The sequence below is a fragment of the Egretta garzetta genome, unplaced genomic scaffold (assembly GCF_000687185.1).
Source record: "Egretta garzetta isolate BGI_Z169 unplaced genomic scaffold, ASM68718v1 scaffold114, whole genome shotgun sequence".
Lineage (NCBI taxonomy): Eukaryota > Metazoa > Chordata > Aves > Pelecaniformes > Ardeidae > Egretta > Egretta garzetta.
The window spans coordinates 1,071,356-1,092,495 of record NW_009259317.1 but is presented as its reverse complement, the minus strand read 5'-3'; the positions used below and the strand labels follow the sequence as shown (position 1 = coordinate 1,092,495).

At 36.8% G+C, this 21,140-nt stretch overlaps 1 protein-coding gene across 1 annotated transcript in view; it reads left to right on the top strand.

Moving 5' to 3' along the window:
• Positions 1 to 21,140, top strand: part of GRIA2 (glutamate ionotropic receptor AMPA type subunit 2) — a 53,060-nt gene that overhangs the window by 29,152 nt on the left and 2,768 nt on the right. The window contains exons 6-12 of the mRNA XM_009636459.2: positions 2,355 to 2,522; positions 2,796 to 2,900; positions 3,611 to 3,721; positions 4,913 to 5,119; positions 5,627 to 5,997; positions 9,993 to 10,191; positions 20,262 to 20,509. Of these exons, the coding sequence (XP_009634754.1) occupies positions 2,355 to 2,522; positions 2,796 to 2,900; positions 3,611 to 3,721; positions 4,913 to 5,119; positions 5,627 to 5,997; positions 9,993 to 10,191; positions 20,262 to 20,509 (1,409 nt within the window). The remainder of the gene's footprint in view (positions 1 to 2,354; positions 2,523 to 2,795; positions 2,901 to 3,610; positions 3,722 to 4,912; positions 5,120 to 5,626; positions 5,998 to 9,992; positions 10,192 to 20,261; positions 20,510 to 21,140) is intronic.

Genomic DNA, 21,140 nt, shown 5'->3' with positions numbered 1-21,140 from the left:
CCATTTTATATTAAAGTTGCTGATATTATCACATAGAGTTGAAAGTAACTGAAATGAAGTTAGGAGATTTACACTGCTGTAAAAGTAGTAGGTTGTAAGAGCCCATCCCACTTCCACAGATTAATATTCCAGATAGTGTTCCCACTTATTTTAATAGTGCAGATCACATTGTGGATGATTCTTCAGTATAAAGCAAAGTGAATCAAGACAGAGCTAATGCATCCTTTAACTTATGATAATTTTATTTATGTATGCAGACATACACACACAGAGACACCCCTCTGCATGAGCAGGTTATCGGTCTGTCATTTCTTGTTTATGGTAATGAGTTCACTTTGTTTTAGTTTGTCAACTTTAAAACTATATACAGCTTAAAGAATAGATGTAAGGAGGCCTGTGAAGGTTACTGGGAGCTGAAAGCATATGCAGAATAAAGCAGTAAGAAATGATGCATGGGCTGTTTGCTTTCATGGCATCTCCAACAACATGAAGATGGAAGATGCTTGTAAAATATTTAGAGATCCTTAGATTGCAACTGACAACCTAAATTAAAGCATATGGACTTTGTATATGTGATGACATGCACACATATCCATATATATATTGATAGGCAAAGCCCTACACAAACTGAATATATGACTGAGTTGTGAATATTCAGGCCAGTAATTACATACTATAGGGATAATATTCTTGAGATAATACGTTAAACTTATCCCAATGATAAAATGAAACATAGGAGACCTGAATTATATAGCACTGTAACTTCTCAATTTCAAGCTCTTATTTTCTCTGCTACCCAAAGTATGTTTCAGTGGTTGATGACAGTGCTGTATCCAAAGTTTCTCAAAATGCTGGTGCCTTACATGTTTCTCTACTGCAGAGACCTGCACTTAAAGCAGTATTGTTAGCCAGTCCCCCAAAAAAAGAGTCAGGGTCCTTTCCCTTCTCTCTGTTACCTTCTCCTCATCTCCAAATCCATGTCCACCATTTAATCACTGCTACTCTAGTACTAGAAAGTAGTATCAGCTCCAGCCAGTCTTTCACTTCATTCTTCTGCTGTTTGGAACCCTTTAAAGATTTCCATACAAGTCACTGAGAGAACTTTGGAGAAGATTCATATTAATCACCCAGTAAACTTACACATCTGAAAGAAAAAAAAAAAAAAGAAAAAAAAAAGAGTTCCACCTTCCTTTTCTTCCTCTCCAAGGTCTAACAGTTGCTTGCAAAAATGACCTCAATTCAGGAGCCTGCCTTGGTTACAATTACAAGAGCCTTCTGCATGACTTGAGCTAGCTAATTAAAATTCTCATTAAAGTCTGAGCCATTGAAGCAAAGAGCCAATACATCATTTCTCACTGCTTTACAGTTTATGTATTTTCAGCATATAATAGCCTTCATAGGGATCGTTGCATTCATTCATAAGGCTGTAAGTAGTTATATTCTGGCCCATATTTCCAAAAATGTCCCTTAAATTTGGCATAACTGCAATGTCCTGGACTCAAAAAACCCATCCAGCAAAGTCCTCTGTGTACATGCACATGTGGTTTCTGCTCAGTTAGTTAGTTAAGATGTAAAATTTTCCAGTCACTGAAAATAATTGCTTTTGACTGTTTAGCCCCAGCTTCTGATGCATGTGATCTCAGGATTCTTCTCTGATGTCTCAGAAGTTGTAAAGCTCCTTATATTTTGTCAGACTAGGAACATGGGGCTTCTTCCTCGCCTATATTGTTCTGTGAGGGGCACCACTTCTTCCAGAAATCTCATCTCAAAACCTGTTTTTGCTGGGTGTTGACAAGGTATTGCATATTTCAAAATAGCTACCCCTGAGTTCTTGTATTTAACAGATAAAAATCAAGCACAATATCTGTTGATTGGTTTTGTGTATATATATGTCGGAGGAGATGTAGTCTAGAGATCTGTATATACATGAATCTCCATGCAGCATGTAAACAGAGGAACAATTTCTTATTTTTAGAGGCTAACTCAAGTTAAGTAGTGGAAATTATTTCCTTTTTCCCCTTTCACCTTCATGGACTTCCAGCCATACATGCACACAGAACTGTTACACACTTGTAGTGTGAAAGGAATGTAATTCACACTGAAAGAGACGTAAATCTTCTACTTAGACTTACTAGCACTGCCCCCAACCATTCTGATGGAGAACACTTCATTAATTTGCATAGATGCCCCTCAGGGGACAGTGACTTCCAAACTGAAGAACTGGTCTGATTTCAAGTATATCTTACTGTCCTTTTCATTTTTAATATGTTTCTGTGTTTAATGGATGAATGAGGGTTGGAAGGTGTAGTGAATCTGAAGCTGGTTTTTAATCAAATATTTTCACTTCTTTTCAGTACACATCTGCTCTGACCTATGATGCTGTTCAAGTGATGACAGAAGCTTTTCGTAATTTGCGTAAACAGAGGATTGAGATCTCCAGAAGAGGAAATGCTGGAGATTGTCTTGCAAATCCAGCTGTACCCTGGGGTCATGGTGTAGAAATAGAAAGGGCGTTGAAACAGGTAGCTTCCCTGGAGTGAATGCTGGGATGAGTGCATGTGTGAAATTCTCTATAAATGCTTGAAAAATAACCTCCCAGTCTGGATCTTGCTGGGAATAATGTGTAAGTGAACTCCTCAGGAATGTGTCTTATACCAAGATAATATATTGGGTATAGAAAAGAGTCTAAACTGGATGTTTTTGAAATATCAATAATCATTTATGGAAATACAAAATACATTTTCTGAAAAGAAACAAAGTTAATTCTTCTACCACTCTCATCTTCATCTATATAGGTTCAGGTGGAAGGTCTAACAGGGAATATAAAGTTTGATCAGAATGGAAAGAGAATCAATTTTACAATAAACATCATGGAACTCAAAAGTACTGGTCCTCGGAAGGTAATTTGAATTGTCTTACAGTGTCTTTAAAGGTTTTACCATGCTAAGCAACGGCTTAAGGTAGGTAATGAAACACTATAGATTAATTAAAAAATGAGTTGTGATCATATTTATTCATAGGTGTATTCTACAATGGTCTTGCAGAACAAAGTAAAAAAACGTATTATTTCTTTCTAACAAATACAAGTTGTTGTTTCTGGTAAGTACTATATAAGACTATTTTCCTTTCAGTTTTGTGGATTAAACTTTTCTTTCTGATCTGAGTTGCTAAATGTGAGCCAGTAATTGGGGAAGTATGCTTCTGAATGACAAATGCAGAATATAGCTTTTCAATGCTGTTTCTTTAAATGTGTTTATCTTTCTGCTCTAATTCCAAACTTTTCAGGAAAAGCCAGTTTCTCATGTCTTCCTAATCTGAAGTATTTCATAACCTTTTCAGTCCTACAGAGTGTGATGCTGATACTAAAACCTGTTAATATGTAAATTAAAATGGTATACCTGTATTAGACAAATTAATGTGAACAAATGTCATTAGTTCAATCTTGTTACTATTTGTTATAGACTTTAACTACATAAATAGAAATATTTACACTGGTAAATCCATAGTTAAAATACTGAGTGTAAATCAAGGGCATAGTAATAACGTGCTTTACCTTTTCTATGAAAGTTCATATTCACTGGTGTCTGTGCATCCTATAAACTCTCTTTAGATTGGATATTGGAGTGAAGTGGACAAAATGGTTGTGAATCCTCTTGATGGCCCTCTTGGAAATGAATCTTCAGGACTAGAGAATAAGACTATAATTGTCACCACTATTTTGGTAATTAACCTCATGTTTTATCAGAAGACAGTCTGTCCTACAGTGACTTGTTTCTCATCATTGTGTTAGTTTAAATATACTGTCTTTTTATTACTTGAGGTTGTGACCTGTTACTCATTATGATACATAAATAAAATCTGAAAATTAAGGAAATGCATGTGATTCAGTATGCAATTTTGTTCTGTAGAAGACAAACACTGATTGAACATCCTAGAAAGTTAGAATTTTTATACCTGGAAATGGAAATTAAACACCTGCTTTCAAAGGAGAGCTTTGTCTAAGAGGAGGAACCATAGTGTTGGTTTTAGAGAATGAATTTTGCCAAGCAGGAAAGAGACTGGTTCTTATGTTTCAGAGTTGTAGCTGCTATGGATTGCTGAAGTGTAAAAAAAAAAAATAAAAAAAAATAAAAAAAAAACCCCAAAAAAAAAAAACCACAACCAAAAAAAAAACCCCGAACAAAACCAATAAAACCCAGCACATTAAAAGTTTTATTCTAGTTGTCTAGAAAATGATGTTATTTACTGTTATAGAAGAGCATTTTTCTGTAAGTTACGCAACTTCTCTGTCAGTTTGGACAAGCTGGTATAGGAATTTCATGGGATGCAAGAATAGGTTGGTAACTGAGCAAAGAGGCACACGTTACTTAGATACAACTTATGACTCATCACCAGTTTTGCTGATGATAGAACTTCACTGCATAGTTATAGATACTTTACCTACTGTTTGTGTAGTGACTCAATAAATATACAGCCTGGAGAGCCTGAAGTGTTCTTGCAGGGAGGTGTGTGGTGATGAAATAGGAAAGAACTTTTTTGTATTAAGACAACAACAAAAGCAACTAAATACCTTTGCCTTCTTCCATCCAAACTGTATGAGAGAAAGAAACTGATTCTGGAACTTGCTCTTTCTTCTCTGAGTGCGTAACTCCTGTTAACAATTCATGGTCATTATTAACGTACTGCTGGAATCACTATACCTGTAAGTACATGACTGTGGAGAATGCAGCTTTTAAATGTGTTGAGGACATGTTACACTTATAATTAACAGCCTACATAGAGCTAGCATGTATGATTCAGATGTTATCTTCTCTCTTTGTTTCACATGTAAAAGGAAACTTGTTAACCTGTGAAGTGCACAGCTGATACATGTCTCTTCACCGAGTAGCTAAGGCAAGTTCTTTCTGTGCAGGAGTCACCATACGTCATGATGAAGAAAAATCATGAAATGCTTGAAGGAAATGATCGATATGAGGGCTATTGTGTGGACTTAGCTACAGAAATTGCTAAACACTGTGGATTCAAATATAAGCTCACAATTGTTGGGGATGGCAAGTATGGGGCGAGGGATGCAGACACGAAAATCTGGAATGGGATGGTTGGAGAACTTGTTTATGGGGTAAGAAAATCTTTTATAATAAAGCCATTAAAGATGACCAATGGAAGGAGTGGGATTTGGTTTAGTTTTCTCTGTAGGGTAAAGAAAATTATCTAATTACTTTGATAAAGAATTAATATCTTGAGTTGGCATGAAAAATTTTGAAAGTAAAGCATGGAATTAGATTTTTAAATGCAATTGAAGTTGGGGGAAGTGAATGCATATTTCATCCTTCTGACCAGGTGAAAGGCAAAGCACTTTACTAACACTTTTAAATGTCATATACTTTTTAAAGGGCATGTGTAAAAAGGGAAGCTGGGAATATGCCAACCATATGCTTATAGGTATTTCAGTAAGAAGAGCTTCAACTAAAAATTTCTGAAATTCTCCATAGGACATTGTTGGTGAAATGAATGTTGCTGGTGTCTCTGCTGTCCTATTTTCCATTTGTGAAATGTAATAGAAACAAAACCGTTCTTTGCTTTGTTCATTGTATTAGCTATTATTTGCTTTTTTCTTCCTTTACAGAAAGCCGATATTGCTATCGCTCCATTAACTATAACATTGGTGAGAGAAGAGGTGATTGACTTCTCAAAGCCCTTTATGAGCCTGGGGATATCAATAATGATCAAGAAGCCTCAGAAGTCCAAGCCAGGAGTGTTTTCATTTCTTGATCCGTTAGCATATGAAATCTGGATGTGCATTGTTTTTGCCTACATTGGGGTCAGTGTAGTTTTATTCCTGGTCAGCAGATTTAGCCCGTACGAGTGGCACACTGAGGAATTTGAAGATGGAAGAGAAACGCAAACTAATGAATCAACTAATGAATTTGGGATATTTAATAGTCTCTGGTTTTCCCTGGGTGCCTTTATGCAGCAAGGATGCGATATTTCGCCAAGGTTGGTTACTCGCCCATTTCAACTTTGTGCATTTTTGGTCTCAGCCATCTCAGCCAGAGGAGGTTCATGGTGCATATATTTTCACTCTCAGAAAGAAATTACTTACTATTTTTTCTCCCTCCCTAAAAATCACAGAAGTCCTTGAAATGAGAGCAGTTGTCTGTGACATAGGGTCATGATGTATTTGATCGATACTGTCTTAACGTCGGTCATACATTTGCTAAGTGAAGTTATATACACCATGCAGAGACTGTAAAATGCATAAGGTTCAAACCATTCCATGCCTTCTTGGAGGGGTACCGTGTTTTTGCTGCATATTCCCATTTTACAGTTGACAGTGCATATGGTTCACAACAACTGTAATGGGAAAAAAGGGTAAGATACCAGTCACAAACTACACAGGCAGCACCTTCCCTCTAAAACTCACTACATATCATAACACAGTTATTAACCCACTGTTTTCCTGCAGGAGAGCCTTGAACTGATGTAAAAGTCATGTGATGGCTCTAATTTCATGTGAATAGTTGCAAACCACTGCTGGTTTTCCATGACCTAGTTTTAAAAAAGTCACAAAGGATATCACTAAAATGAATTTGAAAGTCCAAGTTTATAAATGTTTAATTCCTCATGGATTTTCACCTACTTTATTAGGGACAACTGTAAAGCACTTAGAGTACTTAATGAGCTGCAAAGGAATTAACATATTTTCCTTGTGCACAAGTGGTTCTAGCCTTGATTCAGCGAGGTGGTAAGTAGGTAGGTAAATAACTACTTGCTGTTTGAAGGAACTATAGTGACAAGTGAAATAGGGCAACTGGGTTTGAGTTAATCGGATCAGAAGACCCACCTAATTATACTAAGCAATTTAACTTTCTTCTAAACATCCTAAAGTAACACAGGGAACAGGTCAATTCATACTGAGTCTAGTGGCTAGTGTGCAAAATAAATCACACCAAGGGAGCATTTCTTATATTTAGGTCGTGCATCCCAAAAGGCAACAGCAGGTTTTCAAGTTGTTCTACTGCGGAAATAAATAGCGGAGCACTTATTGTGTGAGAACTTCAGCAATTCTGTGTAAAGGCTGGTGTATCACAGTGAGATACACCAGCCTTTATGGTGAAAGATGCTATTGATTTCACATATGACACCATAAGAATTGTATACAAGAAAAAAGACAATCATTTCAGGCCATGAGGAGCTGTGTTAATTTCAGTCAGGGGTTTTCATATTGATTACACCCTTCATACGCTTAGTCATTTGCAAAGTCCTCTATTAGCTACAAAATTTTTTTTTATTGAATCAAGGCCATAGAATAATGATCTTTTTTATTATCGTTGTTGTTTTACTGGCTATTAAACAGTTGACAGTTGTGCATGGTTTGATAACTTTTGAAAGGTGATGTAAGAATAATGGTAGTGAATGGTCATCATAAAAGGTGCATGAAACTAATAATTTTGGAGAGTCAAGATTTAGTTTCAGTGAGGTGTTTAACAGAACTTTATTTCATTACAAAGGTATTTTTGAGGAAGGCAGTTAGTTTGTATATTATCTGTTTATTATAAAAATAGAAAAGGGCTGAAAACACCTCAGTTATTTTTGTTCTTGCACCAAAACCATCACTATGGAATTTGAAGTCCCTGCAAATGGATTACAGCAGATATGAAAAGGAGCCTCTTCAGATAGCAGCAAAATGTCTTTGTGAAGTTAAGTTTTGCACTATCCCTACTAATACTTCTTACAGTGGTTGTCACTTTTATTAAAGAATTGTGGAGTAGGCAAGTAACTAGGGCTTCCTGACTCTGAAATAGCAAGGTGGTGCTGAGTAAGACTGGACCACCTGGAAACTGGTCTGCAATAGCAATCCCTGTGTTGCCATGTAGTACAAAAAGAGAATAGAATAGAACAGTGATAAGATAATGATAGATAACTTAGCAAAGTTTTCCTCATCTTTTTTGAGATGTGAGCGTACTCTTAGTGCTGCCATGTAATACCTTTGTAAGCATAAAGTGCGGTGCACAAATTTAGGTAATTGTGCATAGAAATTGTTATTTTAGTATTTAATGATCTGATGAATGAGGTGCTTGTACAATTGTGGGCTCATACTGGTGTATAATTATCAATCTTTAGAAACTTTTAAAAATGTATATAAAAAAAAGTTATTTAACTGGGACAGACCTTATGGGAAAATTTTGAATACAAATGACACTCCAAAAAATTTTACTTATAAAATGTCATGTGGGAGCATAATGTCTGGATTGGCATTTAGCTTATTCTTTTTTTACAAAGTTGGTAGCAACTTTGGTGACAGATCATGGGCTTTTGAAGACTATTATCATCTGTAGCAGATGTCATCAGTACAATATAAAGCGCCATAAAATCAGCAGTTATTAAATACACATTGTCAGAGAGTTTACCTTTCTAATATATATTTATCGTGTAATTCAATGTTTTAATTCTAGAATTATTTTATACTCAGATTATCTCCATGTCAAAGTAAGTATATAATATTTTTTCAAAGGTGACAGAAAGCATGTTTGCAGAAGACATCTCAATTTATAAAGAACTTGAAATAATTTCTTTTCTATGGTCCTTCTTAATAACATATTCTGGACCTTATCTGACTTGATTTTTAGGTAGTAGAGTGAATTAGTGAGCCTGTTGTGACATGGAATAAACCTTTTCATGTCTGACTTATCACAGACATTTTTTATAATAGCAATTAGTAAAAATAATTTGTCCAGAGTTGGTTCTATTTATTTTTGTTCCCAGTTCAATAAATCAGCTGTACATAACTATCATATTTTAATGTGTGTGTATATATATATAGTTACAGCTATATATATATATCTGTATAAATATTTTGTCAGAATTAGTTTGAAATCTCATTCACAATACAGTAGGCTGGGTAAGTGATTTGCAATTTGTTTACTTAATAGACAGAGGAGACACAGCAAGACATACCTAAGCTACTGCAACGCCTTAGTGCTAGACTTTCAACTACATGCACATTTCTGCCAAATAATTAAGCACATCTCCAAAGATTGTGTACTCCTTCCTATAATGTCTGGTTTGGAAACAAAGTAGTAAGTAATTTAAAAGTTTAAAGGTTCATTAAAAAAACATGACAAGTTTGACAATAATGGAAATATCAATAATTCTTTTCTATTAGTTTTCTGGTACTGAAAATAATTTAACTTCTCTAGTTGTGTGCTCTGTACTGTTCTATATATTTTCTTGAGCTCTCTTTTCTTCTCTCTTCTTGAGCAGGAGATGCAAAACAAAGATCCATAAGAGCCTACCTGCTGCAGTTAAAAACATCAGATTATTATTATTTAAAAATATACTCTCTTCACCATTTTTCTGTATTATCACTGATCGTTTCATGTCCAGTCCTCAGTTTGTTAAATGCTTGTATTTTTCAAAAGCTGTGTGCACTTCTTAGTTTACGGATATTCCCTGGGCCAGTTTTTATAGCAAATAATGCTATTGGTTTCTCAGTATAGATTGGCCACAGCAGCATAAGCCATCGTTTTGTGGAAATCAGTCTTTGTCTGAATGTCTTAGGAAAATAAGCAAGCTAAAGGCACTTAATTTTTAAGCGCATACTGGTTTATCTGAAAGCACTGTTTCACTGATTTTGTTTGATCCTCTTCATAATGTCACACAAATTCACTTCAGAGGGAACAACAAGCTTATGTGTTAAATATAGCACGTTATGATGGGAGCAGTTTCCTTTCAGGATGTTCAGAACTTTGAAGAACTGGATCGCTAAATTCTCCCTAAAGTAAACTCTGGAGTCCTGATTTCAGCAAAGTCCTGGAGATGTAGTGGAGTATGCATTGATTCCTGTCTGATTAGTGTGCAGAGCTGCACTACGAGATAGCCTGAAATGCTTCCCTGTAGTATAATGCATCGTTTGCATGAAACTGATGACATGTGTTCCTTTTTAGGACTTCTCATTTCACTTTACAAATCCATTTCATACTTGTTATTAGATCCCTGTCTGGGCGCATTGTTGGAGGTGTGTGGTGGTTCTTTACCCTCATCATAATCTCATCCTACACGGCTAACTTAGCTGCCTTCCTGACGGTTGAGAGGATGGTGTCTCCCATTGAAAGTGCAGAGGATCTTTCCAAGCAAACAGAAATTGCTTATGGGACGTTAGATTCTGGCTCCACTAAAGAGTTTTTTAGGGTAAGAATTTCTACTTTTTAGATTTCTGTTTTGTTTTAAATAGCTCTTCCCTCATGTAAATGTGTTTTCCCTAGGCTTTATTAAAAGGTTGCTATAAAAACATGATATGTGCAGCCTAACTCACAAGTATAAGTGTTTTTCTTTAGTCGTTATCCTTACATTTTATTATCTATATATAAATATAAAGGTCATGTTATAAATATGCAAAGCAAAAGTGGTTACAAGGAATTACCTAAAAAATATTCCACTGTAAAGTAAAAAACAAGATATGTTCAGAGAAGGGAGTTGATACTGTTCATCTAAGCTGTAAGACATGAGCTAATGATTATAAACAAGGCTATTTAATATCCATGCTATATTTTAAGTAGTGAATAGGGGGGAGGTGCACAGTCATGTTTTAATATGTATTTCACGTGATTTTTCAAGCTTGCAGATGGGAAATGGGATTCAGCCCTGTTGGCTGCTGTAGTAAATCCATGCCTGCTTTTGAAAACAGTTACTGTTTGTATTTGCATTATGGTAATGCTTTGGAAGCCTGTCAGTCCTCACCTACCTCTGTGTATTTCAGTTTTAAAAATGCATGAGGCTTCCAATGTGTGAGTCGCAGGCTGTCCTTGAGACACTAGCTAACATAGTGAAATCCATCCAGCAAATGAGTGAGACATGGAGGCTGCTGGGCGAACCACCGTGGCTCTTTAGCCTTGTCTGTGTGCTCTGTGTGTCTCTCCCTGTAAGGTGGAAGTGGATCTGAAGTGCTACAAATGCAAAAGACCTGTTGTTTTCTTGTTTCTCAGTGGATGGCAATAGTGTTAGGTTTGAACAAAATGTATTTTAAAACAGTTATAAATATTCCATTTATGTATCAAACATAGCCTGCCATGAAAGTGAAATGAAACAGGTTTCACAAATATTTTTTATGTACTGTATAGTTGGAGCAGTAACTGCTGGATGATGGTTTTCACTGGACACTGTAATGCATACTTAACTGGGAACATACTAAATGGAAACCATACTTGTTTCAACTGTAGAAAAGCATTATTTTCTGATTTTGATGATAGGTCCAGTAATAAGACCTGCTGCTGATTGCATTCCTGATGGCTAAACCAAAATCAACATCAGGAGCGTAAGCTAGTAAAAATGAGATTGGATTTGTGCTGAGAGTGTTTAGAAGTGTTCAGAAGCATACAAACATTTGTTTCTGGTTTTGTGAGCATAAAAAACCTTTTAGATCATGGCCGTACTGGGGATTGAATGTGAACTAACAGTACATCAGGTCTTTTGAATAGTTTCTCTTTAGAGATTTTTAGGCTTTCTTTAAAAACAAAGGACATTTTTCTGTGCATGCGTCAGTATGTAGTTTTTGTGCTCCTAGCACATATATACATCTTTCCAATTACACTTTTACACAACTATTGTTTATGTTGATTACCTGAGCATTAATAACTTATTTTTGTAAAAATCAGATGGAGGCTTTTTGAGGGCATATTCTTTATCTTTTGTTAAGCTAGCTTTGGCTTTGCACAGCAAGGCTATAATGATCTCTGGAAATTTCTTCTCAGTAATTGCTATCACAAACAAGTTGGTGCATTGTGTGTAATGCCACTTCTTAGCCTGATGGCTCTATCTACTATTTGCTAAAAATCACTTAAACTTGCCCAGTTATTTTTCCAGAAATAACAGCTGTCAGAATTTCTTTCTAGGAGACCCAAACCTCAAGTTTCAAGAATGAAACTCTCTCTGCTGAAGTTCAATGTGAAAGCAGTCTCTAGCACTAAGGAGACTAAAATTTCACCCAGAGTATTTCTGTATGGTGACTGGATGCGTGATTTTTATATGACCTGAAATTAGGACTCAAATTCTTTGTACAGCTGGAAACAATTGAGTATTCTTCTAACAGCAAGCTAAAATGGACTGGCTTTTTCTCTGTCACTGTCATGAATTAAAAGAAACGTTTGGGGTTTTTTCACAGTCTGTTTTCAAGAAGTGGCATTATCTGCAAGTTTTTTTTCTATTGATGGGATGTATACTGGATCTAAATATTCAGTAGCAGAGCCCTAATTCCTAGAACAGCACAAAATTAGGGATCGTTTTATACTGGGGATGAGAACAGTAAACTGAGTTTTCTTTGCTACTAAAACATGTTTTCTGATCATACTTTATGTAAGTGAAAAAGAGATGTTTCTCAGCATTTTTCAAAAAGGAATTCTCAGTAATAAGCTAGATGGTGAAAGCTGAAAAATCCTATCCTGAATAGCTGAATATATATTTGCGATGTTAATTAAGAGGTGGGTTCAAGTCTTTGTCCAGCATCTGTGACTGCTTGAATAACATGAACTCCTTGAGATGTTAGGTTAGCCTGGGTATGTCAGGGATGCCACATTAGCTTTTCTCTGTTTTGTTTTAAGATTCTAGTCTTTCAGCCACCTATGGCAGGTACATACTAGTTCATGTCTGCAATGGCTGTGGCTGGCTCCAGTGGCTACCATGGTGAGTAGAGTGAACCAGATATAACTTAGAAAAACCCAGGTGGAGGAAAGATAGTGGCTCACCACACACCCTATGGACGGTATGGGAGTAGGTGCACAAGGTAGTCAATATCATTTGACTTGGAGATAACAGCCTTGGTACTCGTGGCAAAAGACATATTGCTTTTGCACTTTACCCTATTTTAGGTACGTGCTCCCTAGCTTTAAGGGTGGTACAGACTAGTAGGAGATATTCTTGCCAACAGTGAATAGAGAGCATCAGTTGGCACTGAGTCAAGAAACGTAACTGAGAAAAAGGGATCACAGAATGGCAAGGGTTGGAAGGGACCTCGGGAGATCTAGTCCAACCCTTCTGCTAATGCAGATTCACCTAGAGCAGGTTGCACAGGACATCATCCAGGTAGGCTTTGAATATCTCCAGAGAAGGAGACTCCACAACCCCCCAAAGAAAAAGGTAGTGACAGAGCTTTGCTGAGCAGTAAACATCAGCAGGAAACTTACTTCTTAGTAATAAGGTTATAGATACACAATTTTTCTTCAATGGTAGATCCATCAGATCTCTCAATTATGTATTTGTAAATATCAGAATATGTAGTAGTTCTCCTCAGGAGATCTCAAAGTTGCTACTAGCAAAATTGCGAGTACGATCCAAGTCTTCAGAGTTCTGTTCCACTGAGTTGGGATACTTAGAACCTCTGACACTTAGTAGTGCCTCTGTCTTAGGGATAGTGCTTTTAGAGTTCTTAGTGCAACTGAAAGCCTAAACAAAGATGTATAGTGCATTGCTGTTGCATTTTCTCTTGGGTTTACAACCTGAAATAACGGGCAAGACATCGAAGAAAACGTGCATGGCTGTGGTTTTCCAGAAGTGCGTAATTTTTCTCAAATCAGCAGTCGATTGTAGTGGTGAGAATGTGAACAGGACTACAAGCACAGCTTGGAAGATCAGGAGTCATTTCAGTTGATCTTGTACAGGCGCATCATCTCTATAATTGTCAGGTCGCAGACACTACTTGATGGAGCAGTAAATGGTGGGGCAGTGGAATTTCATCACTCTGGTACGTACTATTGACACTATCTGCAGTCACACAGTATTTTTACCTTCAGTGATTTCTCAGCAGCTGCTGTTAATGCAGTTGTGTATGTATTAGCCAAGACACATAGTTGAAGTTGGAAGGGGGGAAAAGAAAAAAATCACTAACCCAAGAAGACAGACTACTGCTCACATAACACTGCAGAAATTATTTTTAAAGCATTGTCTGTATGTGTTAACTCCTGAAGTTGCCTTGCTTGCGTTCATGGGCCGTGACACTGGAAGAAAGAAACAAAGTACAACTGCGTAAGTATGCAAGCTTAGCATTCACTGGAACATTTCCATGCTTTCCACCTGCTTGAAGGCATATTGAAAATTAATATCAAAGTGCTACAAAGAGAACAAAAGCTAATTACTTATAAAATTCAATCATGTTTTTGCTGTATGCCTAGTTCTATTCATCAAGAATATGTACAAACCCAACAGACAAATGAAATCGATCATGCTACTATTTTTTCCACTTTAAAAGATTAATTGTAACTAGTCCCATGTGCAAGGTAAGAAGGCATGTCAAAAAGAAATAATGACATGGAGAGCAATAATTAGCCTAATTTACGTCCCTGTCTACATTAGTTTTTATTGAAAATCTTTTTATATATACCCGCCAAGACACATAGTTGAAGTTGGAAGGGGGGAAAAGAAAAAAATCACTAACCCAAGAAGACAGACTACTGCTCACATAACACTGCAGAAATTATTTTTAAAGCATTGTCTGTATGTGTTAACTCCTGAAGTTGCCTTGCTTGCGTTCATGGGCCGTGACACTGGAAGAAAGAAACAAAGTACAACTGCGTAAGTATGCAAGCTTAGCATTCACTGGAACATTTCCATGCTTTCCACCTGCTTGAAGGCATATTGAAAATTAATATCAAAGTGCTACAAAGAGAACAAAAGCTAATTACTTATAAAATTCAATCATGTTTTTGCTGTATGCCTAGTTCTATTCATCAAGAATATGTACAAACCCAACAGACAAATGAAATCGATCATGCTACTATTTTTTCCACTTTAAAAGATTAATTGTAACTAGTCCCATGTGCAAGGTAAGAAGGCATGTCAAAAAGAAATAATGACATGGAGAGCAATAATTAGCCTAATTTACGTCCCTGTCTACATTAGTTTTTATTGAAAATCTTTTTATATATACCCATTTTTGAACCAACAGCGTGACATGGACAGACAATCTGTTTTGTTCTGTTTTGGTGGCCTTAAGAGTAGATTCTCTGCCAAAGTAAAAGCAAGCAGAACTGTTCCATAATGAAGTATGCTTTAGCTTTCACTGAAAAGACTATGCGAGAGTTGCTTATTCTTGCTTAAGAGCCAAGAGTTCCAGAATTGAAAAGTTGGGAATGGGAAAAATGCCAGAAGGATGATAATCCTTGCTGTCTTATAAAGAAGTCCTCTTCCAGAGTGAAAAGCTAGCAACAAATACAAGAAGAGCAAACAAGACCCCTTGAGTCATTTCTCGTGCAAAAGTGTTGTCTGTTGGGAGGCAAATTTGGCCTGAAGATAAGTATTGCTGTCTTTTCTGAGGATCTTCAACACGGTCTAGTGCCTCTAGATTTATAAGTATCTTGAAATATTTTTTTAAGTTATAAAGGTATTTAAATTGGTGATTGTGTTACAAGACGTTATGCAAAAAGAGAGAGAGCATACAGCAGACTGTCTATGAACCTTAATCTGTCTTTATGCTTATCAAGATATTCAAGCTTCTAAAAAAAAAAAAAAACAAAAAAACCCCACAGGAAATCTCTGAAACCAGTGAGCGGAGAAGAAACAGTCTGATTTTTTTTAAATGGAATTGAGGTAGAAAACTATGAATCATACCTCAGCCTCAATTTTTAATTCTGAGATGTAGAAGGATTATAGAACATACATTTCCAGAGTTAAATTTTGACTAGCTCCACAGAAGCTTCGAGAAGCAAAGGAGGCAAAAGACTCAGCTGCAGTATCTCTGACTTTTACCTCAGACTCTACTCAGTATGTTAAGAGGCAGGGACTATAGGACTGGCATTTAATAAATCACTGAAGGAGATATGATTGGAGAGTATGGGTTTTGCTTTTTAGGTTTGACAGGAATGTATGAAAGGTCAACAAGATTGTTGCACAAACCACATTTGAGAATTGAAGTTGTGCTCCTGCAATACAAGATCATTGTCTAGTAGGATGTTGTAGTGTGAGGAGCTATTTCTGTCAATGGCATCCTAATTACAGCACCCCATTTTAAGAATAATAGGTCTTTGAATGACAGAATGGAAAAGTTATCTGATGACCCACAAAATACAGTTAATTAATTTGATAAAGCTTTGCACAATTTAATTTCCTAATGAGTTTCTTAATGAAGGCAGTATTTTACATTTTAATGGCATGTGTACTTTGTAATAATAATAATAATAATTTTCATAGTCATGATGCCCAGTAGTGACATGATACTAAACAAAAAGGTGTAGCTTCTGGGGTGGTTTTGTATCAGTTATTATATTTTCATGGAAGTGGTAAGTACTGGGGAATATTAGGGTCCTGTACTGTCCTGTTGGTGTTGATCGTAATACCAAAGTTATCATTAGCTTCTGACATTTCATGTATACACTGGAGTGTCATCGTGCAATACCAATGAACCACAGTAATTAAGAGCAGTGCAGATTATTTCCATATTCTTGTAGTCAAATAATACAGCAGCCTACAATGGTTCCATTGTTTGGATTGCATGATAAAAAGTTGTGGGGTGTTTTTATAGAGCGCTGCTGTCCATTTAGATTTAGGAGCCATTAAAGAAGGAGCATATAAGGAAGAGATGTGAAAGCCCAGGCTGCACACAAGGCATCCTGCGTTCACAAGAATTCTCTTTCCTCGTGGTTTAGACCACTGTTGCTGATGATTGCATGGTTTCCCAAATGCAGTTAAAGGAAAAGAAGATCATTTGCGTGGAAATAAATTATGGTCAGCTATAGATAACAGTGGCCAAATTTAAGTAAGAAGGTAATGTGCGCTTTTTTTTTTCAGAATGTATTTGAATTAGGATAAGTGTACATGCCTTTTTTTTAACTATCAGATAGCGTTGGCTTTATGAGCGAGTGTGTGTGTGTGTGAAGAGAACGCTAGATAAAGGCCTCTTAACACTGCCCTTTTCTACATCTTTTCACTCTACCTTTCAAATAAAAGACAAATTCTGAAAACAAAATAATGAAGGAAATAAAATTACACAGTTCTGAAAACAGAATGTATTACTAAATACATTGTGTAGCAATATAAACAAAAACCTTAGAAGTCACAAGTATCCCCTAGGTAGTGGCTCGTTGCTGCTCTTATCTTTCATGAGTCTAGACTAGGTCAAGGACTAGGTAGAGATCAAGACTGAGTTGTCATAATTCCAGTGTGTTGTTTTCCCAGTGTTCATGGCTGCAGAGGACACTGTGTGGTCATGGCAAATTCTGAGTGCTGTTTTCTGGTGATGTTTTTCATTACAGATTTTTATTTCCATGGTTACTGGGTCAGGTATTCCGACATTCATTTATATGGCAAGGACCCTGTGAGCCATCTAGTGGGACCATTTGGGAAATGTGTTCCTTGCGCCTTTTCCCATTCAGCCATCCAGCACCAGCCCCTCAAGTCTGCCATGGGATTTCTCTCACCCTTCCCACATACCAGTTGTGATCAGATTTCTGTGAAGTGACAGTGAGAAATTAGGAGCTGCATTTTATTGAGGCTGAATGGCAAAAACAGAACAGACCTTGCTAGAGCCCTGTTGCGTGATGCATGACAAAACCTGTAAAAGGTAATTTTAATAAACCAGGAAACAATGGAATAACAAAAGACAATTAGGTCAGTTTATGAACCTGTTCATGACAGTTACCTAACTGGAATAAAGATTGCTTATTTATGTAGTATTTGAATGTATGTACAAGAAGAAAATAGTGTCAGCATACCCTCTTCTTTTCTACAACATCGGAGCCAAATGCCTTCTAATGAGTTAGATGGGCACCTGGACGTGTGTTGTCTGCTTTGGGTTGAACTGAACCATGTAAGACAGCTCTAAAACAACTTGAAGTTTCCTCCTTTATAAAGAGAACCTATGGGTAATTAATGAAGTATCACTGTAATCATTTTTATAGCACTGTTGGAAACTTGATGACCCTTGCTTTGTTTGTAATGGTAAATCCCACACAGCAAGTTGGATGTATGCTGCCAAATGAATGGTGAGCTATGGTAGGAATGGGATGGAGCATCTGGGTTTATTTAGAGAGTAACTTTAGAGGATGAGATTTCAGGGAAAACTGAGCTCCTTCATATGAGGCTGGGGACTTCGGAGTCCAGGACTGAGTGGGCTAAGGAAGGAGGAGATTGAGCACCCTGCAGAGCTGAACACTGGTAACTCTGCTTCCAGAGAAGTGAGCAACAGCAGCAGGACTTGGGGAACAGATGATAGAAAGCTATATACTTAGGATCTAGACTTTCTTTGTATGTTCTGGTGTGGTTGATGGAGTCTCTCAGACCTTAAATGGTCTGACTGGCATCTGCGGGTGGGAGTCTCAGGCATGGAATGCCATTTGCTGTCTGTTAGAGGCACTTACCTGTATCTGTCTATTTATCAGGTAAATTACAGGCAGAGAAAGTGCAATATTGGATTTTTACTGTTGGCTTATAGCACACAGTGTTAGTTTACTTCATGAACTGGCTTTTCAGAGATGGTGCAGTATACCATTTTTTAGGATTCCTGTAGTTATTAGGATCATGTTTTTTAGGATCTTCTTGGGTGGAACAAGAACAGTGCATACGCAACAAGGCAGATGCTCCAAGAATCTGAGAAACCCACTGTGCCTTCAGTGCACAGTTATTTTTCTTAGTCATTCTGGTCATGCTGAGTATATCCAACTCTTTTGATACTAATGTGTATACTGAGTACGTGTAGATCAACAGATCAGAGTATGCAACAACTGATCTGCAAGGGAACTGTCAAAAAGCCATCTGTGCCGATGTACATGGAGATTCCAGGAATAGTTGGAATATTTAGTTGTTAGAAAACTTTCAATGGTTCTTAGTACTGCCAGAACTTTTAATACTAGCAGACGTACAGAGACCATGGAGAAATCTCAAAATCTTCCTAGACTATGCTTCTGAACAAGAAAATAAGGGTAGGTCTGGGAAAATGATAATGCTGTACTACAAGATGAGTGAAGCAGTGGGAAACATGAGGGCATTACTGATGCTTTTATACTTGATTCATTTATTTTTAAAATGGTATGATTATAGATGTTGTATTTAGAGCAGAACAGCAGAAGTGTATGTTACAAGTGGCGTCTAGTGGAGAAGTGCTTCTAATACATTTTATCATAGTACAGATTTGTTATACTTGCACATATAATAATAATAATGTCTGGCAGATATCTAAGATAAATACAAACCCAAATGGTCTTAGTTTTCTACAGCGAAGTAGAAATGTAATAGTAGGTGAGTTACATGCAACGTAGTATTAAATTTGGCAGTAGTTTATTGTCTACTTCATACAATGATTTAGGTTGTCTTTTTAAGAAATTCACGTAGGGTTGATTATCAGCTACCCTGGTAGTTCTGCAGATAGCTTGATCAGGCAATGTAGAATGTGAAATGTCAGCACATTTAGGTTTTCTACCCAGCTTACAAAGGAGTAGATGATATAAACGTATGCTTTCTTAATTCTTCACGAGTATTGTACGGTATGTGACACTATGAGAAATCCAGCTTCCCATACGGGTGATTGTTACTGGCCCTGACTTGTCGTATGTCCCATTCTGCCTGCTGTTTCTCCGATAACACTGCTTCCTTTCTGTTGACATCTAGGTGGCAAACTTTGTTTTCCTCTGTTTTTTTCCCAGGTTAAAAAATAACAATCAGTTGGTAGTTAAAACTGCCAGTTATAGTTATAACTACCAACTGGTTACAGCAAAAGAAACGTATTTCAGGTAACAGTCTTTCTGAAAGAAATCTCCGACCTGCTGAGTTGAGTCGGTGAGGCACGCGGAGTATTACGAATAAGAACAGCCTTGGAACAGGTGCCTCGCGATTAACGTTCCCTTCAGGTTTCACAGCAATGTTAGTTTCCTCTGTGGAGCAATCTGAAGTTTTCTAGTGCCGCTGACACCTTTCAGCTCCCTTCTCGTTTGCGTAACGCACAGCTGCAGAGAGCTGCAAAAAAAGAAGATCATCTTGTTTGAGCGGGAATTTCTGATGAATATTTTGCTGAAGTTTGAATATAGATCTTATCTTTTAATCTGGCACACCGCTTATAACGTGGAAGTGGCACTGTTTGCTTCAAATCTTTAACAAATATAACAAATGCAAACCCCCATATATACAATGCAGCATAATATTAATGGAAAAAGAGAATGTAGGTGCTGCTATCTTTCAACACTGGGTAATAAACTTGCCTAAAAATGACATGGTCATATTTTCCCAGGTGTGCTTTTGCTGTCTACGTAAAGATTAGTTAATTAGGCTTCATATTGTCTCCACAGAGATCTAAAATTGCAGTGTTTGATAAAATGTGGACCTATATGAAAAGTGCAGAACCATCTGTGTTTGTGAGGACTACAGCAGAAGGGGTAGCTCGAGTACGGAAGTCCAAAGGAAAATATGCCTACTTGCTGGAGTCAACCATGAATGAGTACATCGAACAAAGGAAACCCTGTGATACCATGAAAGTTGGTGGGAATTTGGATTCCAAGGGCTACGGCATCGCCACACCTAAAGGATCCTCATTAAGGTGGGTGGAATAGTATAACAATATGCTAAATGTTGTTATAGTATCCCACCTACCCTGATGTATCTTTACTGATGTCTATGGTTTGTATAAGGATATGAGGTAACTCTCAAGCATTGCATTTCAAACACTTTATCAAAATGAAAGTGCCTATGCTGACATTATTGACAAATGTTTGGATACTTCCTTAAATTCCTTGCAGGTTTTCTAACCATATAAACATTCATTTTATTATTATTATTATTTAAACATTCCAATTTTAAGGATTGTTTTCTTATTTCCTTTTTTTTTTTTAGATTTGCTTTTCACGTTACTAGCTTATAGTGTGAGTCTATTTCCTCATACCTTGTAGAAAACGTCGCTCTGCTCATGAAACTAAAACCGAATGGCTGCATTTGAACAGTAAACCGGAGTAACTAACAAAATGTGCCATTGTTTAAGAAGGGCTTTGTTTCGGGGAGAGGATAATGCACTATGAATTTCTTTGCACACATCTCTTTACTATGTAGTTAACTCTTTGTATTCCTATTTTGTTGTTTGTTTTTTTTAGTGGAGTCACATTCAAGACACTGTTATTTGTTTGTTGTGGATGTGAGTACATTGCTGTAGAATATAGAACTCCCCATATTAGCAC